This window comes from Aquarana catesbeiana, linkage group LG11 (genome assembly GCF_042186555.1).
Source record: "Aquarana catesbeiana isolate 2022-GZ linkage group LG11, ASM4218655v1, whole genome shotgun sequence".
Taxonomy (NCBI): Eukaryota; Metazoa; Chordata; class Amphibia; order Anura; family Ranidae; genus Aquarana; species Aquarana catesbeiana.
The window spans coordinates 283,945,418-283,971,303 of record NC_133334.1 but is presented as its reverse complement, the minus strand read 5'-3'; the positions used below and the strand labels follow the sequence as shown (position 1 = coordinate 283,971,303).

Genomic DNA, 25,886 nt, shown 5'->3' with positions numbered 1-25,886 from the left:
AAGAATACTGAGCTGTGATCTTCCCCAAATATCTCTGTGAATGTAAAGAATACTGAGCTGTGATCTTCTCTGAATATCTCTGTGAATGTAAAGAATACTGAGCTGTGATCTTCTCTGAACATCTCTGTGAATGTAAAGAATACTGAGCTGTGATCTTCCCCAAATATCTCTGTGAATGTAAAGAATACTGAGCTGTGATCTTCTCTGAACATCTCTGTGAATGTAAAGAATACTGAGCTGTGATCTTCTCTGAACATCTCTGTGAATGTAAAGAATACTGAGCTGTGATCTTCTCTGAATATCTCTGTGAATGTAAAGAATACTGAGCTGTGATCTTCTCCCAACATCTCTGTGAATGTAAAGAATACTGAGCTGTGATCTTCCCCCAATATCTCTGTGAATGTAAAGAATACTGAGCTGTGATCTTCTCTGAACATCTCTGTGAATGTAAAGAATACTGAGCTGTGATCTTCTCTGAATATCTCTGTGAATGTAAAGAATACTGAGCTGTGATCTTATCCCAACATCTCTGTGAATGTAAAGAATACTGAGCTGTGATCTTCTCCCAACATCTCTGTGAATGTAAAGAATACTGAGCTGTGATCTTCTCTGAACATCTCTGTGAATGTAAAGAATACTGAGCTGTGATCTTCTCTGAATATCTCTGTGAATGTAAAGAATACTGAGCTGTGATCTTCTCTGAATATCTCTGTGAATGTAAAGAATACTGAGCTGTGATCTTCTCTGAATATCTCTGTGAATGTAAAGAATACTGAGCTGTGATCTTCTCTGAATATCTCTGTGAATGTAAAGAATACTGAGCTGTGATCTTCCCCCAACATCTCTGTGAATGTAAAGAATACTGAGCTGTGATCTTCTCTGAATATCTCTGTGAATGTAAAGAATACTGAGCTGTGATCTTCTCTGAACATCTCTGTGAATGTAAAGAATACTGAGCTGTGATCTTCTCTGAACATCTCTGTGAATGTAAAGAATACTGAGCTGTGATCTTCCCCCAACATCTCTGTGAATGTAAAGAATACTGAGCTGTGATCTTCTCTGAACATCTCTGTGAATGTAAAGAATACTGAGCTGTGATCTTCTCTGAACATCTCTGTGAATGTAAAGAATACTGAGCTGTGATCTTCCCCCAATATCTCTGTGAATGTAAAGAATACTGAGCTGTGATCTTCCCCCAACATCTCTGTGAATGTAAAGAATACTGAGCTGTGATCTTCCCCCAACATCTCTGTGAATGTAAAGAATACTGAGCTGTGATCTTCTCTGAATATCTCTGTGAATGTAAAGAATACTGAGCTGTGATCTTCCCCCAATATCTCTGTGAATGTAAAGAATACTGAGCTGTGATCTTCCCCGAACATCTCTGTGAATGTAAAGAATACTGAGCTGTGATCTTCCCCGAACATCTCTGTGAATGTAAAGAATACTGAGCTGTGATCTTCCCCCAATATCTCTGTGAATGTAAAGAATACTGAGCTGTGATCTTCCCCCAACATCTCTGTGAATGTAAAGAATACTGAGCTGTGATCTTCTCTGAACATCTCTGTGAATGTAAAGAATACTGAGCTGTGATCTTCTCTGAACATCTCTGTGAATGTAAAGAATACTGAGCTGTGATCTTCCCCCAATATCTCTGTGAATGTAAAGAATACTGAGCTGTGATCTTCCCCCAACATCTCTGTGAATGTAAAGAATACTGAGCTGTGATCTTCCCCCAACATCTCTGTGAATGTAAAGAATACTGAGCTGTGATCTTCTCTGAACATCTCTGTGAATGTAAAGAATACTGAGCTGTGATCTTCTCTGAATATCTCTGTGAATGTAAAGAATACTGAGCTGTGATCTTCTCTGAACATCTCTGTGAATGTAAAGAATACTGAGCTGTGATCTTCTCTGAACATCTCTGTGAATGTAAAGAATACTGAGCTGTGATCTTCTCTGAACATCTCTGTGAATGTAAAGAATACTGAGCTGTGATCTTCTCTGAATATCTCTGTGAATGTAAAGAATACTGAGCTGTGATCTTCCCCCAACATCTCTGTGAATGTAAAGAATACTGAGCTGTGATCTTCTCTGAATATCTCTGTGAATGTAAAGAATACTGAGCTGTGATCTTCTCTGAATATCTCTGTGAATGTAAAGAATACTGAGCTGTGATCTTCCCCCAACATCTCTGTGAATGTAAAGAATACTGAGCTGTGATCTTCCCCGAACATCTCTGTGAATGTAAAGAATACTGAGCTGTGATCTTCCCCCAATATCTCTGTGAATGTAAAGAATACTGAGCTGTGATCTTCCCCGAACATCTCTGTGAATGTAAAGAATACTGAGCTGTGATCTTCCCCCAACATCTCTGTGAATGTAAAGAATACTGAGCTGTGATCTTCTCTGAACATCTCTGTGAATGTAAAGAATACTGAGCTGTGATCTTCTCTGAACATCTCTGTGAATGTAAAGAATACTGAGCTGTGATCTTCCCCCAATATCTCTGTGAATGTAAAGAATACTGAGCTGTGATCTTCTCTGAACATCTCTGTGAATGTAAAGAATACTGAGCTGTGATCTTCCCCCAACATCTCTGTGAATGTAAAGAATACTGAGCTGTGATCTTCTCTGAATATCTCTGTGAATGTAAAGAATACTGAGCTGTGATCTTCTCTGAATATCTCTGTGAATGTAAAGAATACTGAGCTGTGATCTTCTCTGAACATCTCTGTGAATGTAAAGAATACTGAGCTGTGATCTTCTCTGAACATCTCTGTGAATGTAAAGAATACTGAGCTGTGATCTTCCCCCAACATCTCTGTGAATGTAAAGAATACTGAGCTGTGATCTTCCCCGAACATCTCTGTGAATGTAAAGAATACTGAGCTGTGATCTTCTCTGAACATCTCTGTGAATGTAAAGAATACTGAGCTGTGATCTTCTCTGAATATCTCTGTGAATGTAAAGAATACTGAGCTGTGATCTTCTCTGAACATCTCTGTGAATGTAAAGAATACTGAGCTGTGATCTTCTCTGAATATCTCTGTGAATGTAAAGAATACTGAGCTGTGATCTTCCCCCAATATCTCTGTGAATGTAAAGAATACTGAGCTGTGATCTTCCCCCAACATCTCTGTGAATGTAAAGAATACTGAGCTGTGATCTTCTCTGAATATCTCTGTGAATGTAAAGAATACTGAGCTGTGATCTTCTCCGAATATCTCTGTGAATGTAAAGAATACTGAGCTGTGATCTTCTCTGAACATCTCTGTGAATGTAAAGAATACTGAGCTGTGATCTTCTCTGAACATCTCTGTGAATGTAAAGAATACTGAGCTGTGATCTTCCCCGAACATCTCTGTGAATGTAAAGAATACTGAGCTGTGATCTTCTCTGAATATCTCTGTGAATGTAAAGAATACTGAGCTGTGATCTTCTCTGAACATCTCTGTGAATGTAAAGAATACTGAGCTGTGATCTTCTCTGAACATCTCTGTGAATGTAAAGAATACTGAGCTGTGATCTTCTCTGAACATCTCTGTGAATGTAAAGAATACTGAGCTGTGATCTTCTCTGAACATCTCTGTGAATGTAAAGAATACTGAGCTGTGATCTTCTCTGAACATCTCTGTGAATGTAAAGAATACTGAGCTGTGATCTTCTCTGAATATCTCTGTGAATGTAAAGAATACTGAGCTGTGATCTTCTCTGAACATCTCTGTGAATGTAAAGAATACTGAGCTGTGATCTTCCCCGAACATCTCTGTGAATGTAAAGAATACTGAGCTGTGATCTTCTCTGAATATCTCTGTGAATGTAAAGAATACTGAGCTGTGATCTTCTCTGAACATCTCTGTGAATGTAAAGAATACTGAGCTGTGATCTTCCCCCAACATCTCTGTGAATGTAAAGAATACTGAGCTGTGATCTTCTCTGAATATCTCTGTGAATGTAAAGAGTACTGAGCTGTGATCTTCTCTGAACATCTCTGTGAATGTAAAGAATACTGAGCTGTGATCTTCCCCCAACATCTCTGTGAATGTAAAGAATACTGAGCTGTGATCTTCTCTGAACATCTCTGTGAATGTAAAGAATACTGAGCTGTGATCTTCTCTGAACATCTCTGTGAATGTAAAGAATACTGAGCTGTGATCTTCCCCCAACATCTCTGTGAATGTAAAGAAGACTGAGCTGTGATCTTCTCTGAACATCTCTGTGAATGTAAAGAATACCGAGCTGTGATCTTCTCTGAACATCTCTGTGAATGTAAAGAATACTGAGCTGTGATCTTCTCTGAATATCTCTGTGAATGTAAAGAATACTGAGCTGTGATCTTCTCTGAATATCTCTGTGAATGTAAAGAATACTGAGCTGTGATCTTCTCTGAACATCTCTGTGAATGTAAAGAATACTGAGCTGTGATCTTCTCTGAATATCTCTGTGAATGTAAAGAATACTGAGCTGTGATCTTCTCTGAACATCTCTGTGAATGTAAAGAATACTGAGCTGTGATCTTCTCTGAATATCTCTGTGAATGTAAAGAATACTGAGCTGTGATCTTCCCCCAATATCTCTGTGAATGTAAAGAATACTGAGCTGTGATCTTCTCTGAATATCTCTGTGAATGTAAAGAATACTGAGCTGTGATCTTCTCTGAATATCTCTGTGAATGTAAAGAATACTGAGCTGTGATCTTCCCCGAATATCTCTGTGAATGTAAAGAATACTGAGCTGTGATCTTCTCTGAACATCTCTGTGAATGTAAAGAATACTGAGCTGTGATCTTCCCCGAATATCTCTGTGAATGTAAAGAATACTGAGCTGTGATCTTCCCCCAATATCTCTGTGAATGTAAAGAATACTGAGCTGTGATCTTCTCTGAACATCTCTGTGAATGTAAAGAATACTGAGCTGTGATCTTCTCTGAACATCTCTGTGAATGTAAAGAAGACTGAGCTGTGATCTTCTCTGAATATCTCTGTGAATGTAAAGAATACTGAGCTGTGATCTTCTCTGAACATCTCTGTGAATGTAAAGAATACTGAGCTGTGATCTTCCCCCAACATCTCTGTGAATGTAAAGAATACTGAGCTGTGATCTTCTCTGAACATCTCTGTGAATGTAAAGAATACTGAGCTGTGATCTTCTCTGAACATCTCTGTGAATGTAAAGAATACTGAGCTGTGATCTTCCCCCAACATCTCTGTGAATGTAAAGAATACTGAGCTGTGATCTTCTCTGAACATCTCTGTGAATGTAAAGAATACTGAGCTGTGATCTTCTCTGAACATCTCTGTGAATGTAAAGAATACTGAGCTGTGATCTTCCCCCAACATCTCTGTGAATGTAAAGAAGACTGAGCTGTGATCTTCTCTGAACATCTCTGTGAATGTAAAGAATACTGAGCTGTGATCTTCTCTGAACATCTCTGTGAATGTAAAGAATACTGAGCTGTGATCTTCTCTGAACATCTCTGTGAATGTAAAGAATACTGAGCTGTGATCTTCTCTGAATATCTCTGTGAATGTAAAGAATACTGAGCTGTGATCTTCTCTGAATATCTCTGTGAATGTAAAGAATACTGAGCTGTGATCTTCTCTGAACATCTCTGTGAATGTAAAGAATACTGAGCTGTGATCTTCTCTGAATATCTCTGTGAATGTAAAGAATACTGAGCTGTGATCTTCCCCCAACATCTCTGTGAATGTAAAGAATACTGAGCTGTGATCTTCCCCCAATATCTCTGTGAATGTAAAGAATACTGAGCTGTGATCTTCTCTGAATATCTCTGTGAATGTAAAGAATACTGAGCTGTGATCTTCTCTGAATATCTCTGTGAATGTAAAGAATACTGAGCTGTGATCTTCCCCGAATATCTCTGTGAATGTAAAGAATACTGAGCTGTGATCTTCTCTGAACATCTCTGTGAATGTAAAGAATACTGAGCTGTGATCTTCCCCGAATATCTCTGTGAATGTAAAGAATACTGAGCTGTGATCTTCCCCCAATATCTCTGTGAATGTAAAGAATACTGAGCTGTGATCTTCTCTGAACATCTCTGTGAATGTAAAGAATACTGAGCTGTGATCTTCTCTGAACATCTCTGTGAATGTAAAGAAGACTGAGCTGTGATCTTCTCTGAATATCTCTGTGAATGTAAAGAATACTGAGCTGTGATCTTCTCCCAACATCTCTGTGAATGTAAAGAATACTGAGCTGTGATCTTCTCTGAACATCTCTGTGAATGTAAAGAATACTGAGCTGTGATCTTCTCTGAACATCTCTGTGAATGTAAAGAATACTGAGCTGTGATCTTCTCTGAATATCTCTGTGAATGTAAAGAATACTGAGCTGTGATCTTCTCTGAATATCTCTGTGAATGTAAAGAATACTGAGCTGTGATCTTCTCTGAATATCTCTGTGAATGTAAAGAATACTGAGCTGTGATCTTCTCTGAATATCTCTGTGAATGTAAAGAATACTGAGCTGTGATCGGTGACGCGGATCTGCTGAGCACAGAATGAAAGCCTCCAGATCCCGGATAACAGCCATATATATATAAATTATAAAAGTGCTGTACAGACTGCTGGCACCAAATAAATCCTGAATAATAATGTCAGCGTACAAATAATAAAAGCGGTTGTAAAGGCTGAACGTTTCCTTTACCTTCATGTATTCCTTGTATTAGGGTATAAAATGTTTAGTGATCCGTTTTGCCCCCTCCCCCCCATACTCACCTGAGCCCTCATTAGATCCAGCGCTGTGCCCGTCTGCAGCTCTTCTCTCCCCGCACTTCCGGGTCTCACTGGCTGTGCTGGGGCACCAGATGCCATTGGCACCCTCTCATGTCAATCAAAGCCAGTGATGAGGGGGAGGGGCAAGTCTTACAGTCTAACAACAAACACAGTAGCGGGGCTCTGGAGCGAGCAAGCATAAGTGACCCCAGAAGCTTCCTGTGGGGGAATTGGACAGAAAGGAAGACCCAGGAGCGCCAGAAGAGGAAAAGCCAAGAGCAACGGGGGACCTGAGAAGAGGAGGAGCCCCAGCCCGGGACCTGAGAAGAGGAGGAGCATTAGAGGAGAATCCGAGAAGAGGAGGAGCCAAGAGCGCCAGCAGGGGACCCGAAGAGGAGGAGCCAAAAGCGGTGGCTCGGACCCGAGAAGAGGAGGAGCCAAGAGCGGTGGCTCGGACCCAAGAAGAGGAGGAGCCAAGAGCGCCGGCAGGTGACCCGAGAAGAGGAGGAGCCAAGAGCGGTGGCTCAGACCCGAGAAGAGGAGGAGCCAAGAGCGCCAGCAGGAGACCAGAGGAGGAGCCAGGAGCATTAGCGGAAAATCCAAGAAGGAGGAGGAGCCAAGAGCGGCAGCTGGGACCCGAGAAGAGAAGGAGCCAAGAGCGGCAGCAGAGATGCAAGAAGAGGAGGAGCCAAGAGCAGCGGCTGGGACCTGAGAAGAGGAGGAGCCAAGAGCAGCGGCGGCAGGGGACCCGAGAAGAGGAGGAGCCAAGAGCGACAGCGGGGGACCCGAGGAGGAGACAGGAGCATTAGCGGAGAATCTGAGAAGAGAAGGAGCCAACAGCGGCGGCAGGGATCCAAGAAGAGGAGGAGCCAGGAGCGCCAGCAGGGGACCCGAGAAGAGGAGGAGCCAAGAGCGGTGGCTGGGACTAGAGAAGAGGAGGCACCAAGAGCGGTGGCTGGGACTAGAGAAGAAAAAAGAACCAGGAGCGCCAGCAGGAGACCTGAGAAGAGGAGGAGCCAGGAGCGGCGGGGATCCGAGAAGAGAAGGAGCCAGGAGCATTATCGGATTATCCGAGAAGAGGGGGAGCCAAGAGCGCTAGTAGGGGACCTGAGAAGAGGAGGAGCATTAGCGGTGAATCCAAGAAGAGGAGGAGCCAAGAGCGTGGCTGGGACCAGAGTAGAGGACGAGCAAAGAGCAGCAGCTGGGACCCGAGAAGAGGAGGAGCCAAGAGCGGCGGCGGGGACCTGAGAAGAGGAGGAGCCAAGAGCAGCGGCGGCGGGGGACCCGAGAAGAGGAGGAGCCAAGAGCGACAGCGGGGGACCCGAGGAGGAGACAGGAGCATTAGCGGAGAATCCGAGAAGAGAAGGAGCCAACAGCGGCGGCAGGGATCCAAGAAGAGGAGGAGCCAGGAGCGCCAGCAGGGGACCCGAGAAGAGGAGGAGCCAAGAGCGGTGGCTGGGACTAGAGAAGAGGAGGCGCCAAGAGCGGTGGCTGGGACTAGAGAAGAGGAGGCGCCAAGAGCGGTGGCTGGGACCCAAGAAGAAAAAAGAACCAGGAGCGCCAGCAGGAGACCTGAGAAGAGAAGGAGCCAGGAGCATTATCGGATTATCCGAGAAGAGGGGGAGCCAAGAGCGCTAGTAGGGGACCTGAGAAGAGGAGGAGCATTAGCGGAGAATCCAAGAAGAGGAGGAGCCAAGAGCGTGGCTGGGACCAGAGTAGAGGACGAGCAAAGAGCAGCAGCTGGGACCCGAGAAGAGGAGGAGCCAAGAATGGCAGGGGACCTAAGAGGAGAAGCCAAGAGCAACAGCGGCGGGGGACCCGAGAAGAGGAGGCACCAAGAGCGCTAGCAGGGGACCCGAGAAGAGGAGGAGCTAAGATTCGGCGGCTGGGACCCAAGAAGAGGAGGAGGCGCCAGTAGCGCTAGCAGGGGACCTGAGAAGAGAAGGATCATTAGCAGAGAATACGAGAAGAGGAGCCAAGAGCGGCGGCTGGGACCCAAGAGGAGGAGCCAAGAGCGGCAGGGGACCTGAAAAGGAGGAGGAGCCAAGAGCGGCAGGGGACCTGAAAAGAGGAGGAGCCAAGAGCGGCAGGGGACCTGAAAAGAGGAGGAGCCAAGAGCGGCAGGGGACCTGAAAAGAGGAGGAGCCAAGAGCGGCAGGGGACCTGAGAAGAGGAGGAGCCAAGAGCGACAGCGGGGGACCCGAGGAGGAGACAGGAGCATTAGCGGAGAATCAGAGAAGAGAAGGAGCCAACAGCGGTGGCTGGGACCAGAGAAGAGGAGGAGCCAACAGCGGTGGCTGGGACCAGAGAAGAGGAGGAGCCAGGAGCATTAGCGGATTATCCTAGAAGAAGAGGAGCCAGGAGCGCCAGTAGGGGACCCTAGAAGAGGAGGAGCCAGGAGTGCCAGTAGGGGACCCTAGAAGAGGAGGAGACAGGAGTGCCAGTAGGGGACCCTAGAAGAGGAGGAGACAGGAGTGCCAGTAGGGGACCCTAGAAGAGATGGAGACAGGAGCGCCAGTAGGGGACCCTAGAAGAGATGGAGACAGGAGCGCCAGTAGGGGACCCTAGAAGAGGAGGAGACAGGAGCGCCAGTAGGGGACCCTAGAAGAGGAGGAGACAGGAGCGCCAGTAGGGGACCCTAGAAGAGATGGAGACAGGAGCGCCAGTAGGGGACCCTAGAAGAGATGGAGACAGGAGCGCCAGTAGGGGACCCTAGAAGAGATGGAGACAGGAGCGCCAGCAGGGAACCCTAGAAGAGATGGAGACAGGAGCGCCAGTAGGGGACCCTAGAAGAGGAGGAGCCAGGAGCGCCAGTAGGGGACCCTAGAAGAGGAGGAGACAGGAGCGCCAGTAGGGGACCCTAGAAGAGGAGGTTCGGGACCACTCTGTGCAATTCCATTACAGCAGGTAAGTACAGAGATGTTTGTTATTTAATTTGATTTTCCAACCCATCCGGACATCACACACAGGTCAGGTGATGATCTGTATACCACGAGAGGTGTGACATCACTTCCTGTCTATTGTCCTCATTATAAAAGATGTACATCCGGATGAAGGATGCGGACCGGGAATAGAGAATATGGCGGATGAAATGTAGGAGGAGCTCAATGGGCTCCTGGGGGCCCATTTATGACACAACAACCCCCAGCACAGCCCTGACTCTTTATAGAAGATTTATGTACATGACAAGGTAACACTGGGGGGCGCTGTCACTGGGAGGATATAGGAGGAGGTGACCCTGGATTAATGAGAGGAGAAAGCCGCCTTCTCGCCATTCTCTGGATTCTGTCGTTTTGGATCAGAACATTTAATCCTGTGTCCGGGTTTTGCTGGCTGACTACACAGGTGTGCGGGGCCCTTATATACCCGGGTCTCCTCCGGGGGCCCCTGACAGAAACCAGGAGACGGAGGTCTCAGTTCGGCTCCTATTGGGGTATCAAGTAACCCCTTCCCGGCCCCTCCTCTCCGGGTTCCCCCCCATTAACACCTTCCCGGCCCCTCCTCTCCAGGTTCTTCCCGGCCCCTCCTCTCCGGGTTCCCCCCCCATTAACCCATCCCGCCCCTCCGGGTTCTCCCCCATTAACCCCTTCCCGGCCCCTCCTCTCCAGGTTCTTCCCGGCCCCTCCTCTCCAGGTTCTTCCCGGCCCCTCCTCTCCAGGTTCTTCCCGGCCCCTCCTCTCCAGGTTCCCCCCCATTAACCCATCCCGCCTCTCCGGGTTCCCCCCCCATTAACCCCTTCCCGGCCCCTCCTCTCCAGGTTCTTCCCGGCCCCGCCTCTCCAGGTTCCCCCCCCCATTAACCCCTTCCCGGCCCCTCCTCTCCGGGTTCCCCCCCATCAACCCCTTCCCGGCCCCTCCTCTCCGGGTTCCCCCCCATCAACCCCTTCCCGGCCCCTCCTCTCCGGGTTCCCCCCCATTAACCCCTTCCCGGACCCTCCTCTCCAGGTCCCCCCCCCATTAACCCCTTCCCGGCCTCTCTTCTCCCGCTTCTCCCCCATTAACCCCTTCCCGGCCCCTCCTCTCCAGGTTCTCCCCTATTAACCCCTTCCCGGCCCCTCCTCTCCAGGTTCTCCCCCATTAACCCAACCCGCCCCTCCGGTCCCCCCCCCCCCATTAACCCCTTCCCGGCCCCTCCTCTCCGGGTTCTCCCCCATTAACCCCTTCACGCCCCTCCGGGTTCCCCCCCCCATTAACCCCTTCCCGGCCCCTCCTCTCCGGGTTCCCCTCCATTAACCCATCCCGCCTCTCCGGGTTCTCCCCCATTAACCCCTTCCCGGCCCTCCTCTCCAGGTTCTCCCCCATTAACCCATTCCCGGCCCCTCCTCTCCGGGTTCTCCCCCATTAACCCCTTCCCGGCCCCTCCTCTCCGAGTTCTCCCCAATAACCCCTTCCCGGCCCCTCCTCTCCAGGTTCTCCCCCATTAACCCCTTCCCAGACCCTCCTCTCCGGGTCCCCCCCCCCATTAACCTCTTCCCGGCCCCTCCTCTCCGGGTTCCCCCCCCCCATTAACCCCTTCACGCCCCTCCGGGTTCCCCCCCCATTAACCCCTTCCCGGCCCCTCCTCTCCGGGTTCTCCCCCATTAACCCCTTCCCGGCCCTCCTCTCCAGGTTCTCCCCCATTAACCCCTTCCCGGCCCCTCCTCTCCGGGTTCCCCTCCATTAACCCATCCCGCCTCTCCGGGTTCTCCCCCATTAACCCATTCCCGGCCCCTCCTCTCCGGGTTCTCCCCCATTAACCCATTCCCGGCCCCTCCTCTCCGGGTTCTCCCCCATTAACCCCTTCCAGGCCCCTCCTCTCCGGGTTCTCCTCCATTAACCCCTTCCAGGCCCCTCCTCTCCGGGTTCCCCTCCATTAACCCCTTCCAGGCCCCTCCTCTCCGGGTTCCCCCCCATTAACCCCTTCCAGGCCCCTCCTCTCCGGGTTCTCCCCCATTAACCCCTTCCAGGCCCCGCCTCTCCGGGTTCCCCCCCATTAACCCCTTCCCGGCCCCTCCTCTCCAGGTTCTCCCCCCATTAACCCCTTCCAGGCCCCTCCTCTCCGGGTTCCCCCCCATTAACCCCTTCCCGGCCCCTCCTCTCCAGGTTCCCCCCATTAACCCCTTTCAGGCCCCTCCTCTCCGGGTTCCCCCCCATTAACCCCTTCCAGGCCCCTCCTCTCTGGGTTCCCCTCCATTAACCCCTTCCAGGCCCCTCCTCTCCGGGTTCTCCCCCATTAACCCCTTCCCGGCCCCTCCTCTCCGGGTTCTCCCCCATTAACCCCTTCCTGGCCCCTCCTCTCCGGGTTCTCCCCCCATTAACCCCTTCCCGGCCCCTCCTCTCCGGGTTCCTCCCATTAACCCCTTCCCTGCCCCTCCTCTCCGGTCCCCCCCCCCCCCCACAATAACCCCTTCTCGGGCCCTCCTCTCCGGGTTCCCCCCCCATTAACCCCTTCCCGGCCCCTCCTCTCCGGGTTCTCCCCCATTAACCCCTTCCCGGCCCCTCCTCTCCGGGTTCTCCCCCCCATTAACCCCTTCCCGGCCCCTCCTCTCCGGGTTCCTCCCATTAACCCCTTCCCTGCCCCTCCTCTCCGGTCCCCCCCCCCCCACAATAACCCCTTCCCGGCCCCTCCTCTCCAGGTCTCCCCCCCCATAACCCCTTCCCGGCCCCTCCTCTCCGGGTCCCCCCCCCATTAACCCCTTCCCGGCCCCTCCTCTCCGGGTTCCCCCCCATTAACCCCTTCCCGGCCCCTCCTCTCCGGGTTCTCCCCCATTAACCCCTTCCCGGCCCCTCCTCTCCGGGTTCTCCCCCATTAACCCCTTCCCGGCCCCTCCTCTCCGGGTTCTCCCCCATTAACCCCTTCCCGGCCCCTCCTCTCCGGGTTCTCCCCCATTAACCCCTTCCAGGCCCCTCCTCTCTGGGTTCCCCCCCATTAACCCCTTCCCGACCCCTCCTCTCTGAGTTCTCCCCAATAACCCCTTCCCGGCCCCTCCTCTCCGGGTTCCACCCCATTAACCCCTTCCCGACCCCTCCTCTCCGGGTTCTCCCCCATTAACCCCTTCCCGGCCCCTCCTCTCCGGGTTCCCCCCCATTAACCCCTTCCCGGCCCCTCCGAGTTCTCCCCCATTAACCCTTTACCGGCCCCTCCGAGTTCTCCCCCATTAACCCCTTCCCTGCCCCTCCTCTCCGGTCCCCCCCCCCACAATAACCCCTTCTCGGGCCCTCCTCTCCGGGTTCTCCCCCATTAACCCATCCCGCCCCTCCGGGTTCCCCCCCCCCCCCCATTAACCTCTTCCCGGCCCCTCCTCTCCAGGTCCCCCCCCCATAACCCCTTCCCGGCCCCTCCTCTCCGGGTTCCCCCCAATAACCCCTTCCCGGCCCCCCCTCTCCGGGTTCTCTCCCTTTAACCCCTTCCCGGCCCCTCCTCTCCGGGTCTCTCCCTTTAACCCCTTCCCGGCCCCTCCTCTCCGGGTTCCCCCACCATTAACCCCTTCCCGGCCCCTCCTCTCCGGGTTCCCCCACCATTACCCCCTTCCCGGCCCCTCCTCTCCGGGTTCCCCCACCATTACCCCCTTCCCGGCCCCTCCTCTCCAGGTTCTCCCCCATTAACCCCTTCCCGGCCCCTCCTCTCCGGGTTCTCCCCATTAACCCCTTCCCGGCCCCTCCTCTCCGGGTTCTCCCCCATTAACCCCTTCCCGGCCCCTCCTCTCCGGGTTCTCCCCCATTAACCCCTTCCCGGCCCCTCCTCTCCGAGTTCTCCCCAATAACCCCTTCCCGGCCCCTTCTCTCCGGGTTCTCCCCCATTAACCCCTTCCCGGCCCCTCCTCTCCGGGTTCTCCCCCATTAACCCCTTCCCGGCCCCTCCTCTCCGGGTTCCCCCCATTAACCCCTTCCCGGCCCCTCCTCTCCGGGTTCTCCCCCATTAACCCCTTCCCGGCCCCTCCTCTCCGGGTTCTCCCCCATTAACCCCTTCCCGGCCCCTCCTCTCCGGGTTCTCCCCCATTAACCCCTTCCCGGCCCCTCCTCTCCGAGTTCTCCCCAATAACCCCTTCCCGGCCCCTCCTCTCCGGGTTCCCCCCATTAACCCCTTCCCGGCCCCTCCTCTCCGGGTTCCCCCCCATTAACCCCTTCCCGACCCCTCCTCTCCGAGTTCTCCCCAATAACCCCTTCCCGGCCCCTCCTCTCCAGGTTCTCCCCCATTAACCCCTTCCCGGCCCCTCCTCTTCGGGTTCCCCCCCCATTAACCCCTTCCCGACCCCTCCTCTCCGAGCTCTCCCCCATTAACCCCTTCCCGGCCCCTCCTCTCCGGGTTCCCCCCCCATTAACCCCTTCCCGGCCCCTCCTCTCCGGGTTCCCCCCCCATTAACCCCTTCCCGACCCCTCCTCTCCGAGCTCTCCCCCATTAACCCCTTCCCGGCCTCTCTTCTCCGGGTTCCCCCCCCAATAACCCCTTCCCGGCCCCTCCTCTCCGGGTTCCCCCCCCAATAACCCCTTCCCTGCCCCTCCTCTCCGGTCCCCCCCCCCCACAATAACCCCTTCTCGGGCCCTCCTCTCCGGGTTCTCCCCCCATTAACCCCTTCCCGGCCCCTCCGAGTTCTCCCCCATTAACCCCTTCCCTGCCCCTCCTCTCCGGTCCCCCCCCCACAATAACCCCTTCTCGGGCCCTCCTCTCCGGGTTCTCCCCCATTAACCCATCCCGCCCCTCCGGGTTCCCCCCCCCCCCATTAACCTCTTCCCGGCCCCTCCTCTCCAGGTCCCCCCCAATAACCCCTTCCCGGCCCCCCCTCTCCGGGTTCTCTCCCTTTAACTCCTTCCCGGCCCCTCCTCTCCGGGTTCTCTCCCTTTAACCCCTTCCCGGCCCCTCTCCGGGTTCTCTCCCTTTAACCCCTTCCCGGCCCCTCCTCTCCGGGTCCCCCCCCCATTAACCCCTTCCCGGCCCCTCCTCTCCGGGTTCCCCCACCATTAACCCCTTCCCGGCCCCTCCTCTCCAGGTTCTCCCCCATTAACCCCTTCCCGGCCCCTCCTCTCCGGGTTCTCCCCCATTAACCCCTTCCCGGCCCCTCCTCTCCGGGTTCCCCCCATTAACCCCTTCCCCCCGGTCAGTGTGGCCCGTGTCCCCTCCCTGTAGGGCCCCTGTGTCCACTCCCCTAGTCAGTGTGGCCCCTGTGCCCCCCTCCTCCCCCCTGTGGCCCCTCCCCGGTGTGGCCCCTGTGTTCCCTCCTCCCCCTGTGGCCCCTGTGTCCCCATCTCCCCTCTGTGGCCCTTGTCTCCCCTCCTCCCCCTGTGTCCCCTCCTCCCCCCTGTGTCCCTTGTCTCCCCTCCTCCCCCTGTGTCCCCTCCTCCCCCCTGTGTCCCCTCCTCCTTCTGTGGCCCCTGTGTCCCCTCCTCCCTCTGAGTCCCCTCCTCCCCCCTGTGGCCCCTGTGTCCCCTCCTCCCCCTGTGTCCCCTCCTCCCCAGTGGCCCCTCCTCCCTCTGTGGCCCCTGTGTCCCCTCCTCCTTCTGTGGCCCCTGTGTCCCCTCCTCCCTCTGTGGCCCCTGTGTCCCCTCCTCCCTCTGTGGCCCCTCCTCCCCCCTGTGTCCCCTCCTCCCTCTGTGTCCCCTCCTCCCCCCTGTGTCCCCTCCTCCCCCCTGTGTCCCCTCCTCCCTCTGTGTTCCCTCCTCCCTCTGTGGCCCCTGTGTCCCCTCCTCCCCCCTGTGGCCCCTGTGTCCCCTCCTCCCTCTGAGTCCCCTCCTCCCCCCTGTCTCCCCTCCTCCCCCTGTCTCCCCTCCTCCCCCCTGTGGCCCCTGTGTCCCCTCCTCCCTCTGTGGCCCCTGTATCCCCTCCTCCCTCTGTGGCCCCTGTGTCCCCTCCTCCCCCCTGTGGCCCCTGTGTCCCCTCCTCCCCCCTGTGGCCCCTCCTCCCCCCTGTGGCCCCTGTGTCCCCTCCTCCCCCCTGTGTCCCCTTCTCCCCCCTGTGGCCCCTGTGTCCCCTCCTCCCCCCTGTGTCCCCTCCTCCCCCCTGTGGCCCCTGTGTCCCCTCCTCCCCCCTGTGGCCCCTGTGTCCCCTCCTCCCCCCCTGTGGCCCCTGTGTCCCCTCCTCCCCCCTGTGTCCCCTTCTCCCCCCTGTGGCCCCTGTGTCCCCTCCTCCCCCCTGTGTCCCCTCCTCCCCCCTGTGGCCCCTGTGTCCCCTCCTCCTTCTGTGGCCCCTGTGTCCCCTCCTCCCCCCTGTGTCCCCTTCTCCCCCCTGTGTCCCCTCCTCCCCCCTGTGTCCCCTCCTCCTTCTGTGGCCCCTGTGTCCCCTCCTCCCCCCTGTGGCCCCTGTGTCCCCTTCTCCCCCCTGTGTCCCCTCCTCCCCCCTGTGTCCCCTCCTCCTTCTGTGGCCCCTGTGTCCCCTCCTCCCCCCTGTGGCCCCTGTGTCCCCTTCTCCCCCCTGTGTCCCCTCCTCCCCCCTGTGGCCCCTGTGTCCCCTCCTCCCCCCTGTGTCCCCTTCTCCCCCCTGTGTCCCCTCCTCCCCCCTGTGGCCCCTGTGTCCCCTCCTCCCCCCTGTGTCCCCTGTGGCCCCTCCTCCCCCCTGTGGCCCCTGTGTCCCCTCCTCCCCCCTGTGTCCCCTGTGTCCCCTCCTCCCCCCTGTGGCCCCTGTGTCCCCTCCTCCCCCCTGTGGCCCCCGGTACTCACGTGTGTCCGCAGCTCCCTATGGCCACAGGCTTGTGATAGACCTCCAGACAGATGGGACAGCCGTATTGGGTCTCCAGGCTGTCGGCGGAGGACGGGACGGCCGGGTTCTGGTGATGTTGGTGTTGCCGGTGTTGGGCTGAGGCCACCAGATTGCGGAACATTGCCATGACCGCCGCGGCACCGTCACCTCAGCGGCTGCAGCAGGACATAAACACTACACGTCATCACCCCGGGCCCGCTGACGTCACGGCACGGCGACACGCGTCACCATGGAGACCCGCCAGGCCTGTCCGTCCTTCCTGAGCGGAAAATGAGAGGACAGCGGTCCTTCTCCCCGGGAATGGCGGACACGAGAGCTCAATACACCCCGACAGACCTCCCAATCCTCTCATAGATGGCCATTTCCCACCTCACTGAGGCGCGGCCGCCATCTTATCTAAGGGCAAACCTCGCTATTATTTTACAAACCTTTACTGACCTATGAGGAGAGCTGCAGACTGGAAATAAAGAACAATGTTATCGGGAACTAGGATATATATTTATACCGCGGGTATAGTGTGGAAACCTCTGATATCTGTGCCCTGAGGCGCCGTCCGCCATGTTAAGTGAGGGCAAGGAAGATCGCTAGTCAGGGGAGCTTACAATCGGAGTGAGTCTCGGGCTCAGAGCTGATGTGACTTCTACCTGAACTCTATTATGTGTCATGGACTTTGTGGCCTGTCTTCTGTGGGTTGAATGGGCCAATCATGGAGGTTTTCATTAGTGCCAGCCCCTCCCCTATAAAAGTCAAGTCAGACCTCCCAGAAGCCTTTGTGATAAAAAGGAGAAAATAAAAATAATAAAACAACAGAGATAACCGAATACTGCCATTCATTTCCTATGGAGGGGGAGGGGTGTCACCATCCCGCTGGTCAGAGGCCTCCGAGTGGGAAAAGGAGGCTCCATCCATCTTCCCATCAACTCTGACCAGCTGAAAACCATCCCCACCACATGAAGCTGCCACCACCATGTTTCACGGTGGGGATGGTGTGTTCAGGGTGATGTGCAGTGTTAGTTTTCCCCACACATAGTGTTTTACTTTTAGGCCATAAAGTTGAATTTTGGTCTCATCTGACCAGATCACCTTCTTCCACATGTTTGCTGTGTCCTCCACATGGCTTCTCACAAACTACAAACAGGACTTCTTATGACTTTCTTTCACCAATGTCTTTCTTCTTGTCACTCTTCCATAAAGGGCAGATTTGTGGAGAACACGACTAATAGTTGTCCTGTGGACAGATTCTCCCACCTGAGCTGTGGATCTCTGCAGCTCCTCCAGAGTTACCATGGACCTCTTGGCTCTTCTCTGATGAATGCTCTCCTTGCCCGGCCGGTCAGTTTAGGTGGACGGCCATGTCTTGGTAGGTTTGCAGTTGTGCCATACTCTTTCCATTTTCTGATGATGGATTGAACAGAGCTCCGTGAGATGATCAAAGCTTGGGAGATTTTTTTATAACCTAACCCTGCATTATACTTCTCCACAACTTTATCCCTGACCTGTCTGACACAGGACTCCATAATACACAGAGCGCTGGGCACAGGACTCGATAATACACAGAGCGCTGGGCACAGGACTCCATAATACACAGAGCGCTGGGCACAGGACTCCATAATACACAGAGCGCTGGGCACAGGACTTTATAATACACAGAGCGCTGGGCACAGGACTCCATAATACACAGAGCGCTGGGCACAGGACTTTATAATACACAGAGCGCTGGGCACAGGACTCCATAATACACAGAGCGCTGGGCACAGGACTCCATAATACACAGAGCTCTGGGCACAGGACTTTATAATACACAGAGCTCTGGGCACAGGACTCCATAATACACAGAGCGCTGGGCACAGGACTTTATAATACACAGAGCTCTGGGCACAGGACTCCATAATACACAGAGCGCTGGGCACAGGACTTTATAATACACAGAGCGCTGGGCACAGGACTCCATAATACACAGAGCTCTGGGCACAGGACTTTATAATACACAGAGCGCTGGGCACAGGACTTTATAATACACAGAGCGCTGGGCACAGGACTCCATAATACACAGAGCGCTGGGCACAGGACTCCATAATACACAGAGCGCTGGGCACAGGACTTTATAATACACAGAGCGCTGGGCACAGGACTTTATAATACACAGAGCGCTGGGCACAGGACTTTATAATACACAGAGCGCTGGGCACAGGACTCCATAATACACAGAGCGCTGGGCACAGGACTCCATAATACACAGAGCTCTGGGCACAGGACTCCATAATACACAGAGCGCTGGGCACAGGACTTTATAATACACAGAGCGCTGGGCACAGGACTCCATAATACACAGAGCTCTGGGCACAGGACTTTATAATACACAGAGCGCTGGGCACAGGACTTTATAATACACAGAGCGCTGGGCACAGGACTCCATAATACACAGAGCGCTGGGCACAGGACTCCATAATACACAGAGCTCTGGGCACAGGACTTTATAATACACAGAGCGCTGGGCACAGGACTCCATAATACACAGAGCGCTGGGCACAGGACTCCATAATACACAGAGCTCTGGGCACAGGACTTTATAATACACAGAGCGCTGGGCACAGGAATTCATAATACACAGAGCGCTGGGCACAGGACTTCATAATACACAGAGCGCTGGGCACAGGACTTCATAATACACAGAGCTCTGGGCACAGGACTCCATAATACACAGAGTGCTGGGCACAGGAGTTCATAATACACAGAGCGCTGGGCACAGGACTAAATAATACCCTACCCAACTAGAACTACCCAAATGACCCTGACAAAAGTTTACATACCCCAGTTCTTAATACCGTGTATTGCCCTCTTTACCATCAATGACAGCTTGAAGTCTTTTGTGGTATTTGTGGATGAGGCTCTTTATCTTCTCAGATGGTTCCTCTTGGTAAAAGTCCTCCAGTTCCTGTAAATTCTTGGGCTGTCTTCCATGAACGGCACGTTTGAGATCTCCCCAGAGGGGCTCAATGATATTGAGGTCAGGAGACTGAGATGGCCACTCCAGAACCTTCACTTTATTCTGCTGTAGCCAATGACAGGTGGACTTAGCCTTGTGTTTTGGATCATTGTCATGTTGGAATGTCCAAGTCCATTCCATGCGTAACTTCCTGGCTGATGAATGAAATGTTCCTCCAGTATTTGATAACATACGGCATTCCTCTTGCCATCAATTCTGACCAAATTTCATGTGTCTTTGTAGTTCACACATCCCCAAAACATCAGCGATCCACCGCCGTGTTTCACAGTAGGGATGGTGGACCTTTCATCATAGGCCTTGTTGTCTCCTCTCCAAATGTAGTGTTTATGGTTGTGGTCAAAAAGCTCACTTTTGGTCTCATCTCTCCAAATGACTTTGTGGCAGAAGGTTAGAGGCTCGTCTCTGTGCTGTTTGGTGTATTGTAAGCGGATACTTTGTGACATTTGTGTAGTAATGACTTTCTTCTGGAGACTCGACCATGCAGACCATCTTTCTTCTGGAGACTCGACCATGCAGCCCATCTTTCTTCTGGAGACTCGACCATGCAGCCCATCTTTCTTCTGGAGACTCGACCATGCAGCCCATCTTTCTTCTGGAGACTCGACCATGCAGCCCATCTTTCTTCTGGAGACTCGACCATGCAGCCCATCTTTCTTCTGGAGACTCGACCATGCAGCCCATCTTTCTTCTGGAGACTCGACCATGCAGCCCATCTTTCTTCTGGAGACTCGACCATGCATACCATCTTTCTTCTGGAGACTCGACCATGCAGCCCATCTTTCTTCTGGAGACTCGACCATGCAGACCATCTTTCTTCTGGAGACTCGACCATGCAGCCCATCTTTCTTCAAGTGCCTCCTTATTGTTCATCTTGAAGCACCACACCACATGTTTTCAGAGAGTCCTGGATTTCACCTGAAGTTATTTGTGGGGTTTTCTTTGCATCCCCAACAATTTTCCTGGCAGTTGTGGCTGAAATTTTACTTGGTCTACCTGACCGTGGTTTGGTTTCACCAGAACTCCTCATTTTCCACTTCTTGATTAGAGTTTGAACACTGCTGATTGGCATTCTCAATTCCTTGGATATCTTTTTATATCCCTTACCTGTTTTATACAGTTCAACTACATTTTCCTGCAGATCCTTTGACAATTCTTTTGCTATCCCCCGTGACTCAGAATCCAGAAACATCAGTGCAGCACTGGATGAAAGATGCAAGGGTCTGTCAGGAGTCCAGAAACTCATTGACCTTTTATACACACACTAATTACAGATCACAGGTGAGGAGGGTTCCCTTTAATAGCCATTCAAACCCCTTTGTGTCACCTTGTGTGCATGTTATCAGGACAAAATCACCTGGGTATGTAAACTTATGAGCACAACTGTATTTATCACCCGCCGCTGTGTGTATATATATATATATATATATGAAATGTTCTCACATTTATCTATTTCCAGCTGTTTTCACACATCTCATTTAAAGTCCCAAACTCTCTTTTTTCCCCAATAATTATCAATAATCACAATACTTGCGATGATCGGAATTCAATAAATCGTCCAATCAGAGCCCTGAAATGTGATCTAACCTCTGACCTGTAATATTATTATATATGTGTTGGGGGAGGGGTTCAGCCAACACTCAATTCTCATTGGTCGGCTCAGATTTCACAGATCTCCTTCTAGCAAACATTAAACCCCACCCACTTCACTGAAATAACTCCTCCCCTAACCCAACACCTGTAAACTCCACCCACATCTCAGACATAACTCCTCCCCCTTAACCCAAACCCCGCCCATATCTCTGACATAACCCCTCCCACAACCTCTAAACACTGCCCCCTTTTATGATAACTCCTCCCCTAGCCCAACACCTCTAAACTCCCCCACCTCTGAGACATAACCCCTCCCCTAACCCAGCCCACAACCTCTAAACCCCGCCCACCTAGCGAGATAACCCCACCCACATCTCTGAGATAACTCCTTTAACCCAACCCATAAACCCCTCCCACCTCTTCATCTGATTGAGATAACACCTCCCTAACCTAGACTCCGCCCATGTCCTTATTTTAAATATAGCCCCGCCCTCAACATCAATCACTATATATACATCTAAACCCCGCCCGTCTCTTCATCTCCCTGAGATAACTCCTCCCTCCAGTGGTTTCGGCTCCTCCTATCTGTGTAAGACCGACAAGTGTTCTGTCAGATTCGGGGACCCGCTTTCACCCATCAGCCAATCAGAGCGCAGCGTGTCTCAGGCTGAGGCGACGTCATCAGAGCGGGCCGGAAGTCGCTGTCAGGTTGTGGAAGAAATGTGTGAGGTGGAGGAGAGAGAATGCCGGGAGGTGAAGAGAGAGGAGCCGGCCGGGAGGTGAGAGATCCCTACGGAAGTCCCTCTGTCTGTATAGAAAACAGAGATCCCTACTGTCCCTCCTCCTCATTGGTTCCTCTGTGTCCCTCCTCCTCCTCATTGGTTCCTCTGTGTCCCTCCTCCTCATTGGTCCCTCTGTGTCCCTCCTCCTCATTGGTCCCTCTGTGTCCCTCCTCCTCCTCATTGGTTCCTCTGTGTCCCTCCTCCTCATTGGTCCCTCTGTGTCCCTCCTCCTCATTGGTCCCTCTGTGTCCCTCCTCCTCCTCATTGGTTCCTCTGTGTCCCTCCTCCTCATTGGTCCCTCTGTGTCCCTCCTCCTCCTCATTGGTCCCTCTGTGTCCCTCCTCCTCATTGGTCCCTCTGGTCCCTCTGTGTCCCTCCTCCTCCTCACTGGTCCCTCTGTGTCCCTCCTCCTCCTCATTGGTCCCTCTGTGTCCCTCCTCCTCATTGGTCCCTCTGTGTCCCTCCTCCTCATTGGTCCCTCTGGTCCCTCTGTGTCCCTCCTCCTCCTCACTGGTCCCTCTGTGTCCCTCCTCCTCCTCCCTGGTCCCTCTGTGTCCCTCCTCCTCCTCACTGGTCCCTCTGTGTCCCTCCTCCTCCTCACTGGTCCCTCTGTGTCCCTCCTCCTCCTCACTGGTCCCTCTGTGTCCCTCCTCCTCCTCACTGGCCCCTCTGTGTCCCTCCTCCTCCTCACTGGCCCCTCTGTGTCCCTCCTCCTCCTCACTGGCCCCTCTGTGTCCCTCCTCCTCCTCACTGGCCCCTCTGTGTCCCTCCTCCTCCTCCTCACTGGCCCCTCTGTGTCCCTCCTCCTCCTCCTCACTGGCCCCTCTGTGTCCCTCCTCCTCCTCCTCACTGGCCCCTCTGTGTCCCTCCTCCTCCTCCTCACTGGCCCCTCTGTGTCCCTCCTCCTCCTCCTCACTGGCCCCTCTGTGTCCCTCCTCCTCCTCCTCACTGGCCCCTCTGTGTCCCTCCTCCTCCTCCTCACTGGCCCCTCTGTGTCCCTCCTCCTCCTCCTCACTGGCCCCTCTGTGTCCCTCCTCCTCCTCCTCACTGGCCCCTCTGTGTCCCTCCTCCTCCTCCTCACTGGCCCCTCTGTGTCCCTCCTCCTCCTCCTCACTGGCCCCTCTGTGTCCCTCCTCCTCCTCCTCACTGGCCCCTCTGTGTCCCTCCTCCTCCTCACTGGCCCCTCTGTGTCCCTCCTCCTCCTCACTGGCCCCTCTGTGTCCCTCCTCCTCCTCACTGGTCCCTCTGTGTCCCTCCTCCTCCTCACTGGTCCCTCTGTGTCCCTCCTCCTCCTCACTGGCCCCTCTGTGTCCCTCCTCCTCCTCACTGGCCCCTCTGTGTCCCTCCTCCTCCTCACTGGCCCCTCTGTGTCCCTCCTCACTGGCCCCTCTGTGTCCCTCCTCCTCCTCACTGGCCCCTCTGTGTCCCTCCTCCTCGGTCCGTGTCCCTCCTCGTCCTCATTGGTCCCTCTGTCCTCCTCGTCCTCATTGGTCCCTCTGTCCTCCTCATTGGCCCCTCTGTCGTCGTCGTTGGCCCCTCTGTCGTCGTCGTTGGCCCCTCTGTCGTCGTCGTTGGCCCCTCTGTCGTCGTCGTTGGCCCCTCTGTCGTCGTCGTTGGCCCCTCTGTCGTCGTCGTCCTCCTCCTCGTTGGCCCCACTGTCGTCGTCCTCCTCGTTGGCCCCTCTGTTGTCGTCGTTGGCCCCTCTGTTGTCGTCGTTGGCCCCTCTGTCGTCGTCGTTGGCCCCTCTGTCGTCGTCGTCCTCCTCCTCGTTGGCCCCACTGTCGTCGTCCTCCTCGTTGGCCCCTCTGTCGTCGTCGTTGGCCCCTCTGTCGTCGTCGTTGGCCCCTCTGTTGTCGTCGTTGGCCCCTCTGTCGTCGTCTTTGGCCCCTCTGTCGTCGTCGTTGGCCCCTCTGTCGTCGTCGTTGGCCCCTCTGTCGTCCCTCCTCCTCCTCGTTGGCCCCACTGTCGTCGTCCTCCTCGTTGGCCCCTCTGTCGTCGTCGTTGGCCCCTCTGTCGTCGTCGTTGGCCCCTCTGTCGTCGTCCTCCTCCTCGGTCCCTCATGTCGGTCTGATCCATAGAGTTGTATATAAAATGTACTTTTTATCTATCAAGGTGTTTCTCAGTGATAATCTTTTCATCTGATCTCTAAATTGCTACATTTGTACATTTTAAAATCCAATATAAAGGAATAGAAGTGTTGGATCCAGGGGGCGCTATTGTGATGTGAAGTGTGCCAGCTGGTCAAACTAGATAAACCAGCCCAATATAATTCATGTGTTTATATAAAATGTTCCCAAAAAATACAAAACATGAAAAAGTTTACAAAAAGAAAATCCACAGCAAACGTGTAAAATAACTGGAGTATTAAAAATGAAACAAGGTGTCTGAGCGATTCTGAGGTGAATATCTATAGAAGAAATAATAAAGGAGGGATTTTTGAACACAGTTGGTGTTGTGAGTTGAAGACACAAAACATAAAGGACACGATTCAGTCCTCCGATAAGAACAGAGATTTCCAATAGAGATATTGAATCCTCCACCAGACTAGAAGATCTACATTCACCGCGAGTGAAATAAACGATCTGCTCACCACATCCTAGGAAAGACCCTCAAATTCCACTTGTGCAGGATAGTGCCTGGAAACAAGGGAACATCCATAGCATAATACTGTCCTGTTCATTAATAGAATTTGATCATAAAAAAGGTGGCCAAATGGCCTCTTACATATAAAAGTGCCAACCGGGCACTGGGGCTGCTGGCCTGTCAGAAATGTGCTGTGTGTGGTGGTCTCCGCTCCACCCGCTTAGATCGACAACCAGCCAGACCGGATAGTGTGTAGGCAAAGGAAACGTGACCAGGTACTGCCTCCATGTACGTTTCGTCGTTTACGTCCTCAGGACGTGTACCTGGGCACTAATGGTCCTTTTATAGTGGAAACAATTTGTATGTAGAGCTTAATGCGCAGCCACAGTCTCGGGGAACATTACCAAAATTGTTCTTCATTGCATTGGCACATATAGAACCAAAAAGAGTGCAGGTTGGTGAAAAATATAATATATATCCTTTCCCACATATATGCAGTTAATATAATATGTGAGGTTTTTAATTTACTGTTCATTTTAAAATATTAACTGCATATATGTGGGAAATGATATATTTTATATTTTTCACCAACCTGCACTCTTTTTGGTTCTATATGTGCCAATGCAATGAAGAACAATTTTGGTAATGTTCCCCGAGACTGTGGCTGCGCATTAAGCTCTACATACAAATTGTTTCCACTATAAAAGGACCATTAGTGCCCAGGTACGCGTCCTGAAGACGTAAACGACGAAACGTACATGGAGGCAGTACCTGGTCACGTTTCCTTTGCCTACACACTATCCGGTCTGGCTGGTTGTCGATCTAAGCGGGTGGAGCGGAGACCACCACACACAGCACATTTCTGACAGGCCAGCAGCCCCAGTGCCCGGTTGGCACTTTTATATGTAAGAGGCCATTTGGCCACCTTTTTTATGATCAAATTCTATTAATGAACAGGACAGTATTATGCTATGGATGTTCCCTTGTTTCCAGGCACTATCCTGCACAAGTGGAATTTGAGGGTCTTTCCTAGGATGTGGTGAGCAGATCGTTTATTTCACTCGCGGTGAATGTAGATCTTCTAGTCTGGTGGAGGATTCAATATCTCTATTGGAAATCTCTGTTCTTATCGGAGGACTGAATTGTGTCCTTTATGTTTTGTGTCTTCAACTCACAACACCAACTGTGTTCAAAAATCCCTCCTTTATTATTTCTTCTATAGATATTCACCTCAGAATCGCTCAGACACCTTGTTTCATTTTTAATACTCCAGTTATTTTACACGTTTGCTGTGGATTTTCTTTTTGTAAACTTTTTCATGTTTTGTATTTTTTGGGAACATTTTATATAAACACATGAATTATAGGGGCTGGTTGATCTAGTTTGACCAGCTGGCACACTTCACATCACAATAGCGCCCCCTGGATTCAACACTTTATTTATTAACAGGAGCACATCACTCTTTTGAGGGAGCAGCAATAAATTTCACATTTTTCAGTTAATCTCTACTAGTGG

General features: G+C 52.7%; 1 protein-coding gene across 1 annotated transcript in view; it reads right to left on the bottom strand.

Moving 5' to 3' along the window:
- The window catches only part of RNF166 (ring finger protein 166), a 31,364-nt gene extending 14,570 nt beyond the window's left edge, over positions 1–16,794 (bottom strand). Inside the window, exon 1 of the mRNA XM_073605983.1 lies at positions 16,370–16,794. Coding sequence (XP_073462084.1) covers positions 16,370–16,536 — 167 coding nt within the window. The 5' untranslated portion in view covers positions 16,537–16,794. The remainder of the gene's footprint in view (positions 1–16,369) is intronic.
- Between the last annotated feature and the right edge of the window lie 9,092 nt (positions 16,795–25,886).